The sequence below is a fragment of the Sminthopsis crassicaudata genome, chromosome 3 (assembly GCF_048593235.1).
Source record: "Sminthopsis crassicaudata isolate SCR6 chromosome 3, ASM4859323v1, whole genome shotgun sequence".
Taxonomy (NCBI): domain Eukaryota; kingdom Metazoa; phylum Chordata; class Mammalia; order Dasyuromorphia; family Dasyuridae; genus Sminthopsis; species Sminthopsis crassicaudata.
In genome coordinates, this window is record NC_133619.1 from 361,297,020 (window position 1) to 361,315,042 (window position 18,023).

General features: G+C 36.8%; 1 protein-coding gene across 1 annotated transcript; it reads left to right on the forward strand.

Moving 5' to 3' along the window:
* Positions 1 to 4,667: 4,667 nt before the first annotated feature.
* Positions 4,668 to 17,823, forward strand: NIFK (nucleolar protein interacting with the FHA domain of MKI67). Its single transcript, XM_074301765.1, has 7 exons — positions 4,668 to 4,912; positions 6,051 to 6,179; positions 9,699 to 9,807; positions 13,827 to 14,038; positions 15,949 to 16,014; positions 16,156 to 16,218; positions 16,788 to 17,823. Exons 1-7 carry the CDS (start codon positions 4,745 to 4,747, stop codon positions 16,980 to 16,982), a joined length of 942 nt encoding a protein of 313 aa, XP_074157866.1. The 5' UTR covers positions 4,668 to 4,744; the 3' UTR covers positions 16,983 to 17,823.
* Positions 17,824 to 18,023: the final 200 nt, after the last annotated feature.

The following is an 18,023-nucleotide window of genomic DNA, read 5'->3' on the forward strand; positions in this document are numbered from 1 at the left end:
TGACAAAAGCCATGATCCTGTCACTAAAAGAGAAGTCATTATTTTTTTCCAAGACCTGTTTTTTGTCTTTGAATCCTTCCCAGTATCTCAGCCAATGTCAGGACAAATATTTAAATGTTTGATTCATTCAGTGGATATTCATGATCTCTTATTGAAGTGTACTTCTTCCAACAGTGCAAATAGAGGTCATTCATTTTATTTTATTGATAGGAAACTAAAGACCAAAGAGAATAAGGTATTTGATCAAGATCACTCAATTAAGTGGCAGAGCAGTGATTTGGAGCTAAGTCTTCTGAATCTCAAGTTAGCATTATGTTCACTAGAGCAACAGTTCTCAAAGTGGGGTCTACAGACAGCTAGGAATCAAGCAATCAATCAATTCATCAATAAACATTTATTAACCACTTACTATGTATTGGCACTGTGTTAAATGTTAAGTGATACAAAAAGAGACAAAGACATTTCTTACCCTCAAGGAGCTTAAAATCTGAAGAGAGAAGACAATTTTGGCCCCAAAAATGTCCAGTCTGCAAGAAATCCTGAGTCATAGTGCTGACTCAATAACCATTTATTAAAGGGTGATGGTGTACTTTAATGAGTAGGAGCTCATGTCTTCCTCATGATCTAAGATACTTCATTGTCCCCAGGGCCTTACTTTTTTGATACCAGGATACACAGGAGAGAAAAAGTAAAATACAATCTCCAGGAGGGCCAGAAATGATGTAACCGTACATGTGTTCACAGGACGGGTAAGGCAAGAGGTCGTCACTAAGTGCTCCTAAGATAGGTGCCTTCTCATGTTGGGTAAAGGAGGGGGGACAAAATAAGTTGGGATACTTTCTATGTCACATTTGGACATTCCACCCATGCTGGCTTGGCCACATGATTAAGCAAAAGAGGATGGAGATCTGGATATTTACCATTTTCTTACCCACCTTGGTCTTTGTCCCATAGGACTAATGGTAGAGTCAGCATTCTTGTATTTACACAAGTGAACTTTATAACAGGTTAATGAACTTAGAGCTTGGAGTTTAAAGTTTGGAGGCTTATCTTATCTGATTATCCCTAAATATATGTAAAATATATGTTTATATATATAATTTCTATACTAATATCAGTCATTGGTTTTCATCTTTCCACAATCATGTAAAAGATATAAGATCTTGAAATGTTCAAATTAATAAAAACATCACTAATGAGTTCTTCTTAACTTAAAATTTGTTGAACATCTTTTGAACCTTGTATTGTTCTGGTTAGGTTTCTGGAGATCTTGGAACCAACCTTTGTTTCATCAGAGTAATCAAGAATATCCAGGGATAAAGTCCAAAAGTCTTTATTGTTTCCTTCACAGTCTGTCTCCTTGCCTGGGGCTTGCCTAGCTTTCTGGAGGCCTGATGGAATGGGTCTTAGTTTCAGTGGAGGAATGCAGGAGAGCCACCATGATGGTCTCTATCTTGAAGTCTGTCTCTGGCTCAGTTTGTCCCGTTTATATGCTCTATAACCATTACATCATTACAGTATACTGAGTATAAACCAATCATTATATCATTAGGGAATCATTATTTGTTGTTAGATTAAATCAATCATACTGAACTAAAGAACTCACATGCTAAGCTAGATAACCATTGTCATCAATTCCATTGACTTAACACCTTGTTTAAATCAATCATACTGAGTCTTAAGTATATTTCTCCAAAGTTCCTGTCCTTTACAAAATCCAAATTACTCTGGATTTCATTGACTAGCCAACAATAGATCCCAGTTCAAGCCTCTCTAGAGAATCATCAGCATAGAGCTGATAATTAAATACATGAAAGCTGATGAGATCTCCAAGCAGAACAATTGCAATTTACATTCACTCTGAGCATGCCCAAACAATGACCAAGGGTTTTGGCCTGGGCTCTATTGTTGGTCAATTAGTAAGAGCCAGAGTGATTTGGGTTTAAGGTCTCTGAGTCCTAGTCCTTAAATCCCAAAATATGATGTAAGGTTTCAATTATCAAAATTTATATTTTGGCCAGGGCACCTGCTGGTATGAGCATGGTAACTCATGTGGACAGAGGGAAGGGTAGAGAAGAAAGACAGAAAAAAAAAACTGAGAGAGTGGGAGAAGGAGCCATAGGAGTTTTGGGGAAGGATAAAAAGGATTGGAAGAGTTGCTCTGGAAAGAAGGGATAGCAAATTGATAAGGGAAGTATTGTAGAATTGCCTCATAGCAGTAAGGGCCCTGTTGAGGTTATATAACAAGTCTGTAGTAGATTCAATCACAACAGTTGCATGATTTTCTCCACTTTCATTTAGCAGCACATATATAGTTAAAAATGGGAGGAATGGTATAAGGCTGAGGCTTGGCTAGGTGTAATGATTGGTGATATGATAGGGGATTAGAGATTCAAGAGAGGAGGGCAATGTAGAATTGAATTGGTTCAATGGATGGGAAGATGAGGAGAGAGTGGCTAGTTAGAGGAAAATGGCCTGAGAATTGAGGGGGTCAAAGAATTAGAGGTCATACTATAGCTGAGGAGTAGGATTATGTAAAAGAAAAGAGATTATGTAAAGGAGAGATGAAAAACCATTAGATTATGCTTGAATAGGAGAATACACAATTCTTTAACTGAGAGGTAATTTGTGGTTGATGATAACATCCTATTTTTGCGTATTGGGAAGGTGAGATGGAGGAATCAGGAGGTAAGATTTAATTAGATTGAGGAATTAAGTGCTTTTAGAGTATTTAAGGGAGAACCAATATGTATGACAAAGATCCCAGGTATGAAGACAGGAATTGGGAAAGGTAAGACAGGTATTGAACTCCTTGAGGAAGAAAGGAGAGTGACCTGGACAGCTACCAGGTCTTTCATTAGGTGGATCTGAATAGCATGAACATCAAAGGAGGAGAGATTATTGGATGTTGAAAGAAGAGGAGAACCTGGAAGTGGCATTGGGGAGCAAGGTATATTCCAATTCCCTCTCCCAACAATGAGCACAGAAGAATGAAAAGTGTGACCAGGGACCCTGATCTAAAATCTGAAAATTGTTTTATAGTTAATTTTATATATATATATATATATATATATATATATATATATATATATATATATATATATATATATATATATATATATATATATATATATATATATGGACTCTCAGATGATTAAGTGCATTAGAAAGGTCAAAAAGTGGCAAGAGAAATTCAAAGAAGAAAAGATAAGTTTTGAACGGAAGGATAGTATTTTTAAGTTTTCATGTGCTTTGCTCTACATAGTTTTATTTGATACAATAATCCAATCTACTATTATAAGTATTATCATCACCTACAAATAAGGAAACTGAGAATCAAGAGACTTATCCCCATGATTATAAAGGTAATGTCAAGGGTGTTTTCAGCTGTAAAAAAGAGAGGTAAACTTACTGACCTCTAAGGACACTTCCAATTCTACAGTTACTATCCTATAATTTCTAAATTTTTTTCCCATCTCTAAAACCTATGATGATTTGTGTATGCATATGTAGGTATCTATCTATACATGCATCTATACACACATTGTGTGTGTGTGTGTGTGTGATTATATATGTATTAGGGCAGCAACATGGGGCATGGGATCTGAAGTCAGGAACATTCATTTTCATGAATTCAAATCTGACCTGAAACTTCCCAGCTATATGATCCTAGGCAAATCACTTAATCCTATTTGCCTCAGCTTCCTCATCTGTAAAATGAACTGAAGTATGCAAAGCACTCCAGTATCTCCGTCCAAAAAACTCCTAATGGGGTCACAAAGTTACACATCACTGAATAATATGCATGTACTATATACATATAGATGTATATATTATTATAGATGTAGACTGACTGAAAGGCAATTTAGTCTACCACCACCATCCCCATTTTACAGATGAGGAAACAGGCTTAAGGAGGCTAAAAGATTTGCTTAATCATTTATATTTAGTTAAAAACCAGAGAGTGGGCTCTAAAAACATATCTTTTGATTCCATGCATGCAATGTTTCTTCCACTGTACCAAGTTGCCTCGATATAGAGAAAGGGAAGATGGAGGAATCAAGTATTTATAAAGCACCCACTTTACAGATAAGGAAACTGAGGCAAACAATGGGTAAGTGACTTTCTGGGAATCACAGGCTAAGTGCCCAGAATCATCTCCCGAAGACTTACAGATGCAATTGTGGTGGATTGGGTTTGTTATAGGGTGCAGTTTGTTCCAAGGCCCTGAGAAAGTCAGTTCTGGGCATGAGGCCGAGGGAAGCCCCAGGCAAGAGCCTTGCACAGTGGGAAATGCCAGCTCTCCGTTTGGGGATTTCAAATCAGGGAAACCCAATGTGAAGTCTGCTACTGTAGCTCTATGACCTTGGGCAAATCTGTTTCGGAGGCTGTCTAAGCCTCTGTTTCCCCAGCTATGAAATTAAAGAGACAAGGGATGACTCCTGAGGTTTCGAAGATCCTGGATCTCGAGCATCCCCAACTCTCCTACTAGCTCTAGAAAACCTAGCTTCCTACCTAACCAAAGAAAGCAAAGTGAAGACCAGCAGGTGGCGCATGCGCTCTTCTGAACCAAAGGCCCCGCCCCCCTCTACTTTCTAAACCCTTCTCGGACGCTCCAGAAGCTCTCTTTTGCAATGCCTCGGTCCCTCCATTGCCCCGCCCAGTCTTCCGCTCGCGGACTCCAGAAAGTGACGCACTTCCTGTGCTGCCAACTGGTGTGCGGCGTTTCCCGAGGGAGGACGCGATGGCGGAGCAGTGGTCCAATAATGTGACCGAGGCTATGCCTGTGGCTACAGCCTCGGGGTCGAAGTCGGTGAACCCAGTTCCCAAAGAGCTTCTGTCTCTGGACCCGAAGCTGCACACTGAGTTTCAAAAGCGGGTGGCGAGTGTCCGCAAGCGCGGAGCCAATAAGGTGAGTGGCAGTTGAGGATCGGCTGATGGGGACGCTTGCACGTGCTCGCCACCAGTCAACGGTAGTTGCCGGGAGGTCGAGCCACGCGCGTCCGTAGGGGTCCGGCGCGTGGCCGGGGGGTTTGTGACGAGGCGGACACGCGCGTCCCTTAAGACCTGAGTGCGGCCGCGAGGGTCTTGCTGCCTGTCTCAGCCCGAGAGCGCGCTGTTTAATTTTTCTACTCCCCGCCCCTCCCCCTTCTTTTTGATGACTCTTTCAGGTTTCCTGCGCCTCGGTAGGTGAGGGTCTCCCTAAGAAAAGGAGCTGAGCTTATGCTTGACATGGCATTTGCTGGGAGAAAGGCATTTTCAAGGGGGATGAGGGGGAAGGGGAAACACTGCAGTAATGGAAGGGGGTGTGCCTTTAAGGGGCCTGCTGTCTGTGACAGACTTACACTACTACTACTACTCGGAGCCTGGAGGAGATGGGACACGAGCCGGGTCATGAAGAAATAAGCTGTAGAATTAAAGCTGGAAGGGACCTTGGAGCACATCTGGGATCAGGGCTGTCAAGTCAAAAAAAGCCCTGATTAGCAGATGCCAGAGACTTAGAATATGGGCAAGAGACGGGAAATAGGAATTTTTGAGAAGAGACAACAGTAAATTCAGTCTTAACCAATCCTGTGTCTTAAAGACTCTCCTTGCCACCACCCCCTCCCAATATATTCTTCTGCATAGGCAGCTGGGGCAGAAGCAGTACAAACGTTCTGGTATTCCCACTCTTCCCCAGCTCAGGTGTTTGGAGATACTTCAGGAACTGAAAGTCATTCCCACCTTTCTAGTTTGCAATCTAAAGCAATCCTATTAACTTAGATGGTCATGTTTGAGACTTTTAACCACAATGAATAAATGTGTGAAAGGTTGACATTTGGCTTTTTTTTTTTTTTTTTTTTTAAGATTATCTATGTGCTTGCTAAATGATTTTGTAGGCATTTTAAAATTACAAGTATGGGATCAGAGGCATAGAATTGAAAGGGACCTAAGAAGGCATGTAAGCCCCATTTTACAGATGAGAGTTGGATTAGTTATATTAAAGGAAAACTTTTCTTAGGTTAAGGGAGAATGAGAAATAATGTGAGCTCTTTCCCCCGTGTTTTCAGCCAGAGAAACTGACTCCTGGAGTGGTGTATTTGGGTCACCTTCCCAGAGGACTTTATGAACCTCAACTCAAGGAATACTTCACTCAATTTGGAACTGTCAAAAGACTCAGGCTCTCCCGAAGTAAAAAGGTAAAGATTTTGTAGTTCCACAGGATCATAGATTTAAGGTCTGACCTTTGGACCTTGAGAGATTTTTTTTTTACATATTTGCCAACAGGCTTGAAGAAGTTGTTTCTTGCCCAAGATCACACAAGTAAGACTTTAACAAGGTAGAATTTAAATTCAGGTCTTGCTGATTCCAAGTTTAGTGCTCTATTCTTAATTTAGCCTGTTTTATGGAAGTAATACTTTTACCCCCCATTTCCTGTTCCTTTTTCAGTGCTTTTCCAGCCACTTTGCATTGTTGACAATTAGACGCCAAGAATTTATTGGACACATAATTGTACTAAATTTTATTTAATACATCTTGGTTCCATGTTTTTGTGTCAGAAACAGGGGATTGAGTATGTTGTCTTTCAGTTGGCTTGTAGTATAGTATAAAATAATTTCCATAAAAGTCAAGTCCAGCTAAGTTTAATTATTTCCTTTGTCATATTCTTTAGAAAAAAATATGATTTGCAAGGGGGGTGGGTGGATGTCTGTTCTCTTGCAGAGCCTTTTAACTTCTCGAGACTGAAAAACAATCTTTGAAAGGGTGAATTTGAATTGTTTTTCTAGAGCTCATGCTCCTCATATACTATCAATTGATGTCTTTTAAGCTGCATCAAAACAAAAAACCTTCAGTCATTGTTATACCTTTAAAACTTCATTAACAGTTTTTAAAAAAAAAAATCCAAGCTTGTTTCAGTATATATATACTGCAGCATGTGGCTCTGTGACATTCCTATAATTTTTAAGTAGTAGAATTAAATAACCCCAGAAAGCATCTTTTTGGGGGGGGGAACATCTTTCAGCTCCCTTTCAAATTAATAAACATTACGCAGCTATGATGTGAAAGAGAAATTACCGTAAGTACTGTGCTAAGTGAAGTTAACAAAGACCAAAGGTACCTTAGTTGAACCTTAAAGAAGTTAATGTGCAGATGCTTAGAGACAAGATTAATCCTTGACCTTGGGGTCAAGGAACAGCAAAGTATTTTGATTCAATGTGGAAGTTGTAAGGTAGCATACTGTGAAATCTAGAATGATAGAGCTGGAACCAGATTTGTAGAGTTTTAAGTATTAGGTGAAGGCATACTTGTATTTTATCCTAGAAGCAATAGAAAAACTCTGAAGATTCTTGCAAGTTAAATCTTTTCTATTATACCAAAAATTTATAGTCATATTGGGGGCAACTGGATGGTGCAGTGGATTTTCCTCAAGCCAATAAGACTCCACTTCCTTAGTTCAAATCTCAAGTATTTGCCTCCTGATGTGTTATTGGGCAAGTCACTTAACCCTGTTTGCTTCAGTTTCCCCATCTGTAAAATGAGTATTTTTACCAAGAAAGCCTCAAATGGGGCCTTCAAAAAGTTGGACATGAATGAACAACAGTATATAGTTGATCACGACATTTTAGGCCAGTGGAAGCTGCTACTTCCAAACCTTTTCTTCCCACTGTCCTTTTTCCCTAGGAAATGTTAGGATTTTGATTCGGGACTTGAAAATTGACCAACTCTTACTTAAAGATGATAAGACACTTCCGGCTGAATATCATTTCTTAGCTTTGGGTGGGTTTACTAACAACCACAACATACTTTGGAGAGTCAGGTTGTTTAGCATACTACCAATCTTAAAGTTTTTGAAGGGCTATTATGTCCCAAAGGCTAGAACTAGAGCACTGGTTGGCAGAAAAACCAATTTACTGGCCACAAAAAGTCTTCCAATTCTTAAGATTATTATTCTGAGACTTGGAATGACAGATCTTTTAGACATCTTCCCACACAAATTGATGAGCTCCAACAAACAAGTCTCTACTTGTCTTTTTTTAATAGCTTTTTATTTTCAAAATATATGCAAAGATAGTTTTCAACATTAACTCTTGCAAAACTTAGTGTTACAGATTTTTTCTCTCTGCCTTCCCCCCTGCTTGTCTCTCTGGATCAGTGGAATAGATTAGATTCACAAGATAAAATAGTCAATGATTATAGTAACCTAATGTTTGATAAACCCAAAGACTCCAGCTTCTGGGATAAAAATTTCTAGGGAAAGTAGAAAATAGTATGGCAGAAACTAAGCATTGACCAATACCTAACACCTTATATCAAGATACGGTCGAAATGGGTTCATGTTTCTATACATAAAGGATAATACTGTAAGCAAATTATGAGAACAAAGGATAAGTTTCCCTCTCAGATCTGTGGAAAAGGAAGGAATTTATGGCCAAAGAAAAATTAGAAGATATTATGAAATTTGCAAAGTGGATACTTACATTAAATTAAAAGGGTTTTGTACAAACAAAGTCAATGATGAGAAGGGAAGCAGAAGGCTGATGGGTGGGGGGGATTTTACATACAAGGCCTCATTTTCTCAAAGCCCTCATTTCTAAAATACATGGTAGAGAATTGACTCAAGTTTATAAGAATACAAACCATTTCTCAATTGATGAAAGGTCAAAAGGATATGAACAGACAATTTTCAGGTGAAGAAATTAAAGCCATTTCTAATCATATGAAAAAATGTTCTAAATCACTATTGATTAGAGAAATGCAAATTAAGACAACTCTGAGGTACTACTTCACACTTCTCAGATTGGCTAAGATGAAGAAAATGATAAATGTTGGAGGGTATATGGGACAACTAGGACATTAATACATTGTTGGTGGAGTTGTGAACTTATCTAACCGTTCTGGAGAGCATTTGGAATTAAGCCCAAAGGGCCATGAAACTATATTACCTTTCTTCCAGTAGTATTTCTACTAGGTCTGTATCCTGATGCGATCCTAAAAAAAGGGAAAAATTCTCACATGTGCAAAAATGCTAAAAGCAGCCCTTTTTGTAGTGGCAAGGAACTGGAAACTGAGGGATACCCATCATTTGAGGAATGGCTGAATAAGTTATGATATGAATATAATGAAACATTATTACTCTATACGAAATGGTGAATGGCCTAATTACGAACTGATACTAAGTAAGGTGACTAGAACCAAGAGAATATTGTACATAGTAACAAGCTTATGTGATGATCAACTATGGTGGACTTAGCTTTTTTCAACAATGATATGATGATTCAAGGCATTTCCAATAAAGTTGTCATAGAAAGTAGCTGTCGACCTCCAGAGAGAACTATGAAGACTCAATGTGTATTACACTACAGTATTTTCATCTTTTTTTTTCCCCCTTTTGATCTAATTTTTCTTGGCATGGCTGATAAATTTGAAAATGTGTTTAGAATTGCACATGTTTAAACTATATTGGGTAACTTGCTGTTCAGGGAAAGGAGAAAATTTTGGAACATGAGGTTTTGCAAGGGTGAATGTTGAAAATATCTTTATAAAAGACTTTTTTTTAAATTTTAATTGCTGGCCATTTATCATTGTGTGAAATATTCTGTTAGATGTCTTTGGTCTGGCACACTTAAGTAATTTATATGACTTAATTAGTGAAATGCTCTGGTTTGACAATTAAAATTTTCACACTGTGCCTTCTCATGATGGACTTTCTCTTGCAGACTGGAAATAGTAAGGGCTATGGATTTCTGGAGTTTGAATCTGATGATGTTGCTAAGATTGTTGCTGATACAATGAACAACTACCTTTTTTGTGAAAGGCTTTTGAAGTGTAAGTATCTTTGTTTGGAAGATGTTTTCCTGTCAGACTTGTGACATTATTGTATTATGGTCTCCATCCCAAAGATGGACAGTCTTCTCATTTTCTTTTTTGTCTTACATTTAAAATTACAAGTAGTAGAGGGTTTTGTATATGGTGATCAAGCTGCTTCAGCTACTTAGAAACAATTCATTTAATTTCCAGAGTAATTCCTTGTGGATTATGGGTGAAATTTAGATGCATTTCCCAGTTTCCATTTTAGAGTAATACCTGTCAAAAATAAATGTTATGTAATGCTATAAGAGCAGTGAGCTTTTTAAAGATAATCTCATGAAGAATTTATTTGAGCTTCCCTCATTTTTTAAGCAAAATAATTAACTTGATCTTTGTCCTTTGGAGGAAACCAGGGGCAAGGTATGAGCCAGAAAGAAGCATGTCTATAAAGTACCATCCAGGGCATGGCTATGTTTCTGCCTGATCATACAATGATCTTTACTGTTCCAACGACATAGAACATTCTACATGACAAACATTCTATATGTCAAACTTATAAAGGAAGACTTACTAAAACATTACCATAATTTACAGTGTTTGAACAAAGCAGAATTTCTCTTTAAGTGAGCTTGCCCCAGGTAAACAAGATGCAGTTTGGTATAATAGAATGAAACCTAGATGTGGAATTGGAAGACCTGAGTTCAAATCACTGCTCTTCTGTTTGCTCTCTATGTGACTAAGCAAGTTGATTTCTCTAGGCGGTAGTTTTCAAAGACTTGGGTTTGACCTCTGTTTTTTCTAGCTATAAATCTGTACTGTGATCTCCACATAAGTGGAATGTTAATGGGTATTGCTTGAAATTATTCTCTGGTTTCGTAGTTTTGTTTTGCCCACAATCTCCATAATGCAATCTCCATAAGTATGTGTTTGGCATCCTCTACTATTTTGCCATGATACCTGTAGTGTACTGAGTACCCACTTCATTCTTGAGGTGCTGCATTCCACATCTCGCGCTCCCACACCCCTTTGGATAGCTGAGAGTCTCATTGGATAGACTACCAGTTTGGAGTCAGGTAAATTCATCTTCCTGAGTTCAAATGGGACCTCAGACATTACCTATGCATGATCCTGGGCAAGTCACTTAACTCTTTTTATCTGTTTCTTCATTTGTAAAATGAATTGGAGAAAGAAATGGCAAGTCATTCCAGTATCTACTGAGAAAACCCCATCTGGAATCAAGAAGAGTCAGACATAACAGAAATGATTGAGTAACAGCAGTCCCATAATAATTCAGTAATTTTAATACCACAGTTCAACCATTTTGCAATTATTTGATACATGGGTAATATTCAGCTTTTTGCTCTATGAATAATTGCTGATGCTAGAGAGCTTTCTAATATCTTCTGAATTAAATGGTTAGAGTGGTTCTAGCATTTGATTGTGAGGTCTAGGTTTCTCTATCATTCAGCTATTTTTACATATTTTAAAATGAGCACAGAATCATTTTCCAAAGACAAAAGAAAGATAGGTTTTATTATCCATGCCTTAAACCCATGCTGTACTTTAAATAATAATTATTACTTAAGATGATTATAGTCTTCCATGCTTGTACATTTCTGTAACACTAGCCTAAAGATCAGATCTAGATTCTAGTATTAGTTAAAACTAGTGAGTAGTGAGGTAGCTGGTGGTGGCAATGGATGGAGCTCCGGCCTTGGAGTTGGAAACAAGTACTTAAGTTCAAATACAGCCTTTGACACTTACCTGTGCCTCCATGGGCAAGTTAGTTTACCTCTATTAGTCAGTTTCCTCATTCATAGAATGGGGATAGCTTTCCCAAGGTTATTGTGAGAAAAAAAATTAGATAATACTTATAAAGCCTTAGCGTAATACCAATCAGACTCCCAAGAAACTATTTTAATGACCTAGAAAAAATAACAAAATTCATATGGAAGAATAAAAGGTCGAGAATTGCAAGGGAACTAATGAAAAAAAAACTCAGAGGAAGGTGGTCTAAGTGTACCTGATCTAAAGCTATATTATATAGCAGCAGTCACCAAAACCATTTGGTATTGGCTAAGAAATAGACCGGTAGATCAGTGGAACAGATTAGATACGAAGGACAAAAAATGGTACATCTATAGCAATCTAATCTTTGACAAACCCAAAAATACCAACATTAGGGACAAAAATTCATTATTTGGAAAAAACTGTTGGGAAAACTGGAAATTAGTATGGCAGAAATTAGATATGGATCCACACTTAACACCATATATCAAGATAAGATCAAAATGGGTCCATGATTTAGGCATAAAGAGGGAGATAATAAATAGATTAGAGGAACAGAGGATAATCTACCTCTCAGACTTGTGGAGGAGGAAGGAATTTATGACCAGAGGAGAATTAGGGATCATTAATGATCACAAAATAGAAGATTTTGATTACATCAAACTAAAAAGTTTCTGTACAAATAATACTAATGCAAACAAGATTAGAAGGGAAGTAACAAATTGGGAAAATATTTTTAAACTTAAAGGTTCTGACAAAGGTCTCATTTCCAAAATATATAGAGAACTGACCATAATTTATAAGAAACCGAACCATTCTCCAATTGATAAATGGTCAAAGGATATGAACAGACAATTCTCAGAGGAAGAAATTGAAACTATATCCACTCACATGAAAGAGTGTTCCAAATCACTACTGATCAGAGAAATGCAAATTAAGACAACTATGAGATACCACTACACACCTGTCAGATTGGCTAAGATGACAGGAACAAATAATGATGAATGTTGGAGGGGATGTGGGAAAACTGGGACACTGATACATTGTTGGTGGAGTTGTGAAAGAATCTAACCATTCTGGAGAGCAATTTAGAACTATGCCCCAAAAGTTATCAAACTGTGCATACCCTTTGACCCAGCAGTACTACTACTGGGCTTATATCCCAAAGAGATACTAAAGAGCGGAAAGGGACCTGTATATGCCAAAATGTTTGTGGCAGCTCTTTTTGTTGTAGCTAGAAACTGGAAGTTGAATGGATGCCCATCAATTGGAGAATGGTTGGGTAAATTATGGTATATGAAGGTTATGGAATATTATTGCTCTGTAAGAAATGACCAGCAGGAGGAATACAGAGAGGCTTGGAGAGACATCAACTGATGCTGAGTGAAATGAACAGAACCAGATCGCTGTACACTTCAATTCTGTATGAAGAGGTATTCTGATGGAAGTGGATCTCTTCAACATAAAGAAGATCCAACTCACTTCCAGTTGATCAATGATGGACAGAAATAACTACACCCAGAGAAGGAACACTGGGAAGTGAATGTAAATTGTTAGCACTACTGTCTATCTACCCAGGTTACTTATACCTTCGGAATCTAATATTTAATGTGCAACAAGAAAATGGTATTTACACACATATATTGTATCTAGGTTATATTGTAACACATGTAAAATGTATGGGATTGCCTGTCATCGGGGGGAGGGAGGGAGAGGATAATTTGGAAAAATGAATACAAAGGATAATATTATTTTTTTTAAATTACTCATGCATATATACTGTGGGGGAAAAAAATTCTAAATAAAAATTTTTTTTAAAAAAAGCCTTAGCATAGTACCTGATATACATAGTAACTTATATACAGATATTAGTTATCATAAAGCTACAGGCAAATGAAAATTTCTTGGAAACTTTCTGTTTCCAACTGAACCTTGATTACTTCTGGAATTTTATAAAGAAGTAAAGGAACACTAAATATAAAAGGGTTGGTGGTGAGGAAATGACAAAATAAATGTAACAGTGGAGCTCCTATAAAAATTTCAGAGCTAAGTATATAAAGAACTCAAGGATTCAGATTTTAGTTATCATTGGTTTTAACAGGTGAAAGGAAGCATATTTATAAGATCAATATTTAATATTATTTCCTCATTAATCAGTTCAGTTCAATCAGTTGAATTATAGTTCAAAAGTTAGTAACTAGGGAAAGTATCTTCAATTTTGCTTGAGACCTTTTGTTTGTGTTTTGTAGGTCATTTTGTGCCACCTGAAAAAGTACATGAAGAACTTTTCAAAGGCTGTGACATTCCATTTTCAAAGCCCTCTCATCCAGCAGTAAAACGCTATAACAAGGAACGGACATATGAAGAAAAGATAAGAATGGAAAAGCGATTTAAAAAGAAAGAAAATAAGCTCCGAAAGAGATTAGCTGAAAAGGGAATCGATTATACATTCCCTAAATTAGTAGGTGTTTCTTCATGAACTACATTTTAAAATGTCTGATGTTGTGTCTTAAGAATTTTATGAATTTGGCCAAGTTAGGAATTTATCTTTGCCAAAAGTTAACCTTAGGAATTTATTCAGTAAAGTTTATTTACTTTGTGGCACCTTAAATCTGAAGATGAGTTGAATATCACTACCATTCTATAATAGAAGCAATATCCTAATCCCTACTCCCATGCAAATTAACCTAGTTTTTCCTTTAGAAGTATTGAGATCTTCCTCCACATTTGGTTGACTCTGTTGTTAATATCTGATCACAAATTAGTCCTGAATGGCTCCAGAGGCTCTTGATACTTGGCTGATAATCTTGATAAGGAATTTAGAAAAGGGAGCTCTATTCAATTAAATCATTTGAATATTCTTCTGTTAAGGCTAATATCATTTTGTTCTGATATCAAACCTAAAGTACTTCAGAGACTTGATTGAATCAAGACCAGACTAGAATATTTGCACTAGTTTTGAAGGAACGGAATATAATGAACTCAAGTGAATTGGCAGTGCAAAGGATGGTAAGCCCTGACTAGTTTTCATACTTAATGATAATGCTTCTAGAATGGTGGTTGCTAGCTGTAAGCTTCATCTCATAAATAGAGAGGGTAAACTTCTTGAGGCCATTCAGCAAGGTGAAATGGTGATTGGGCAAACTTTGTTTTAGGCCCTCCAATTTTGTTTGGTTTAGCAGCCAGATAATTTAAGCCTTTATGGGAGACTCTCTAAAGCTCTCCAAGTTTTTGGTTTGTTTGTTTGTTTTTCTTTTTTGGGGGGAGGGTGGGGGAGTTAGGGATTAGGTAAAAGATTTTTTGCCTGAGGAGCCTACCTAGCCTTAATCAGGGAATGGATGCAGCCTCTATTGAAGATCTTAGCTTAAGAAGGCCAAAGTCTCCCATTTCAAGTAGGGCCATCTATAGTTTCTGATCTAAATCTGGTCACTGGAGGGGAAAGTGAGGCAGGGTAACCTTGTCCAGCTCTCCTCAGTTAAATCCATTTAATTCACTTGCATGTCATGCACCATCTGCCTGATATCATGGTCCTCTTTGAGAACAAAGGGCAAACAACAAGAAGGTCCTTTCCTAATGTATAGATATGACCATGTTGCATTTTATGCCAAAAAGCTTTTCCACAACTTTTTATGGCTGCTAAGATAAAATAGAATTTTTTTTGCCTGACATTCAAGTCATTCCACAATCTTAATTCTCCAGTTTATCATTCCAGCCTTATTTTCCATTATTTCCCTTCACAACCCAGATTGAAAAATTCAACTTGCTGTCTCAACAAACTTCTTTTTCCTTTCCCAGGCCTGTTAAAAATCCTCCTTCAAGGCACATCTCAGCTGCCACCACCTCCATGAAATTTTTACTGATTTTTTTTTTTATTCCAACAACTCTTCTTGATTGAGTTTGGTTTTGCCCTCCACAGATTTTCCTAGAGAACTTTGGATTTCATCCTTACCTTTTCCTCCCTCTCCAATCTTACTAGAAGCATCTTAAACCCCTTAAGGGAAGCAACTGATCTATTTTATGAAGGTTTAAATCTGTTGTATATGAAAGATTTCAGGGATACTTAACTTGCAGTCTATTAACTTTTTTTCATAATATTTTTTATAACTATCTCAGTCTAATTGGTTTCCTTTTTAATTCATTTAAAAAGTAAGAAGGTAGTCTCTGGGCTTTGATGTAGAGGGCCACAGGTATTGGGGGAACTCTGGGTAAGATGTAAGACCCTTTACCCCAGAGTTTCCCCCACTATCTACTGCCCTCTCTACACTTCACAAGGCTGGGGTGGGGGAAACAGGATGTCCATGAAAATAACATCAATATCAATAACAATAATTTTGAAACTATATTAAAACTTTCTTAAAATTTTGTTTTAAGGTTTTACGGAATAGGAGAAAAAAGAAGGTTGCAGGGACTACTCTTCAAAAGTCTGTTGATAATGAAGTAAGTATTTGAGGCATCAAATGTTAGCAATAGATAACTAAGATTGTTTCAGAGGCCAGCAGAATGAATGAAGATGCATGTATAGATATGTATTGATGGAGAATATGTGTATAAAGTAACATGTTAAATAATATATTACAGGATTTACCCAAGAAAGAAAAAATGAATATTTCAGAAAATGCATTTGATTCTGTGGATAGCCAGGTAAATTTACATTATTTACACTGCATAGAGTTTTAGATACAGTAACTATAATAAATTCTATAGATGAAGATAAGAAATTCATTTCTGTTAAAACATTTTGATTCACCTAAATTTATATGAGATGTATAATCTGAAAAAGTAGTATTTGCAGTCAACATCATGGACTGCAGTATTAATGTTCTCAATAATTATAGGGGAAGATGAGTCTTATTTTATTGACCATCTGTATCTGAACTATTATCTACTTGTATATGCAAATTGAATTAAGAGTTATGATATGGCCTTGAAATTAATGTAGAAACCAGTTTTATAGTTGCTTTCTAAAGTGGACTAATACTTAGGTCTAATGTCCTAACTCTTTGATTTAGTGCAAATCACTTGATTTTCCTAGCCTCTTAGGTCTCTTATGTGTAAAATAAAACATTTGGACTAGATTACCTCTTGCATCCTTATTTCATCTTAGAAAGAGTCCACATTTCTGTAGCTCTGAAAATTTAAAGTCTTATATATATACAAATCATAAATGACGTTGAACATGGTTTTTTTTTCTTTTGCTTTTTTGTATCTAGGGGACCACACCCATTTGTTCACCAACATTTTTAGAGAGGCGGAAAGCTCAAGCAGCTGAAATGAATGATGATGAAGAAGATAATGAAATTGTACTTAAGCTACCACCAATTGTTAACAAGAAAGCAACGCCGGTGACTCAGACTCCACCAAGTTCAAGAAGAAAAAAGGCAAAGAATAATAAAGGTTTATCCTGAATATGACATCTGCCAGGAGAACTTGGGTTTTGTTATTAGAACCTATTCTTGTATAGAATGGCAGTTTTGAGTGGTTGTTCTTAACCATTTATTCAATGTTAATTTTGTGGGGGGGGAAACTTTTGTAAAATTCTTCCATTTACCAATGTAGGTGATACTTTAATAATATTTTAATAATGTTTTTATGAAAGGAAGTAAAATTACTTTTGTATTTACTCATTCTTTAGCATGTTAAAACAAGTTAAACATTTTCAGGCTTTTTAAGATGTAGAAAAATAGTACTCAGAGTTAGGGGAAGAAACAACATCAGTATGCATACATAAAGGGAAAAAAATTAACCTTTTGGCAAAAAGTATTAATATATAACTTAGATTTTCAGTTGACCTACTTGTGCTGCTCACTAATAATACAAATAGTTTCCAATTCTGTTGCTTTTATTTATCCATAATCCCATAGATGAACCCTGTGGTTGGAAGGAACACTTAGTGCAAACTATATTAAATCACATTGGTTTTGGGGCATCAGCTTATACCCTAATCTTTACCCAATGTACTAACAAAGAGATTCATGTTAAAGGCATACCCTTTTGTTACTGGACCTGTTTTGCAGTAATATTAACACATTACAACCACTGTACTGTTATTCATTGTCCCCCCACCTCCCCTCAAAAAAAAAAATCCATTTATGATACTCCTGTCCTATAAAACAAGTTGTTCCTTTTGTGTTTACCTAATGGCTTATTTTCATGGAGTGTATTGGTAGTAGTTCTTTGTCCTTGGCTACCTCATTTGACAGGTGTAATGATTTTCTAACATTTTACATTTATATTAAAATTTGAGAACAATATGTATTAAAGTGCTTTGCAAATCATAAATGTGAACGATTTAAGCTCCTAGTAGTCAATTGAGAATTCATAAAATAATAGAACTTGGCTGATAACTAAAGGAATGCATTAGCATGGGTACCCACAGGGATGGAGGTATGGAGGCCTGGATTCCCATCTCTACCACTTTCCCTTTTCCTTAAATCTGAGCCATCAAA

Excerpts from the sequence above, each read along its gene's own strand:
- NIFK (XM_074301765.1), top strand. The coding sequence starts at position 4,745 with ATGGCGGAGCAGTGGTCCAATAATGTGACCGAGGCTATGCCTGTGGCT. Across the intron at positions 4,913-6,050 it reads GCAAGCGCGGAGCCAATAAG|CCAGAGAAACTGACTCCTGG; the intron begins GTGAGTGGCAGT and ends CCGTGTTTTCAG. Across the intron at positions 16,015-16,155 it reads AAAAGTCTGTTGATAATGAA|GATTTACCCAAGAAAGAAAA; the intron begins GTAAGTATTTGA and ends AATATATTACAG.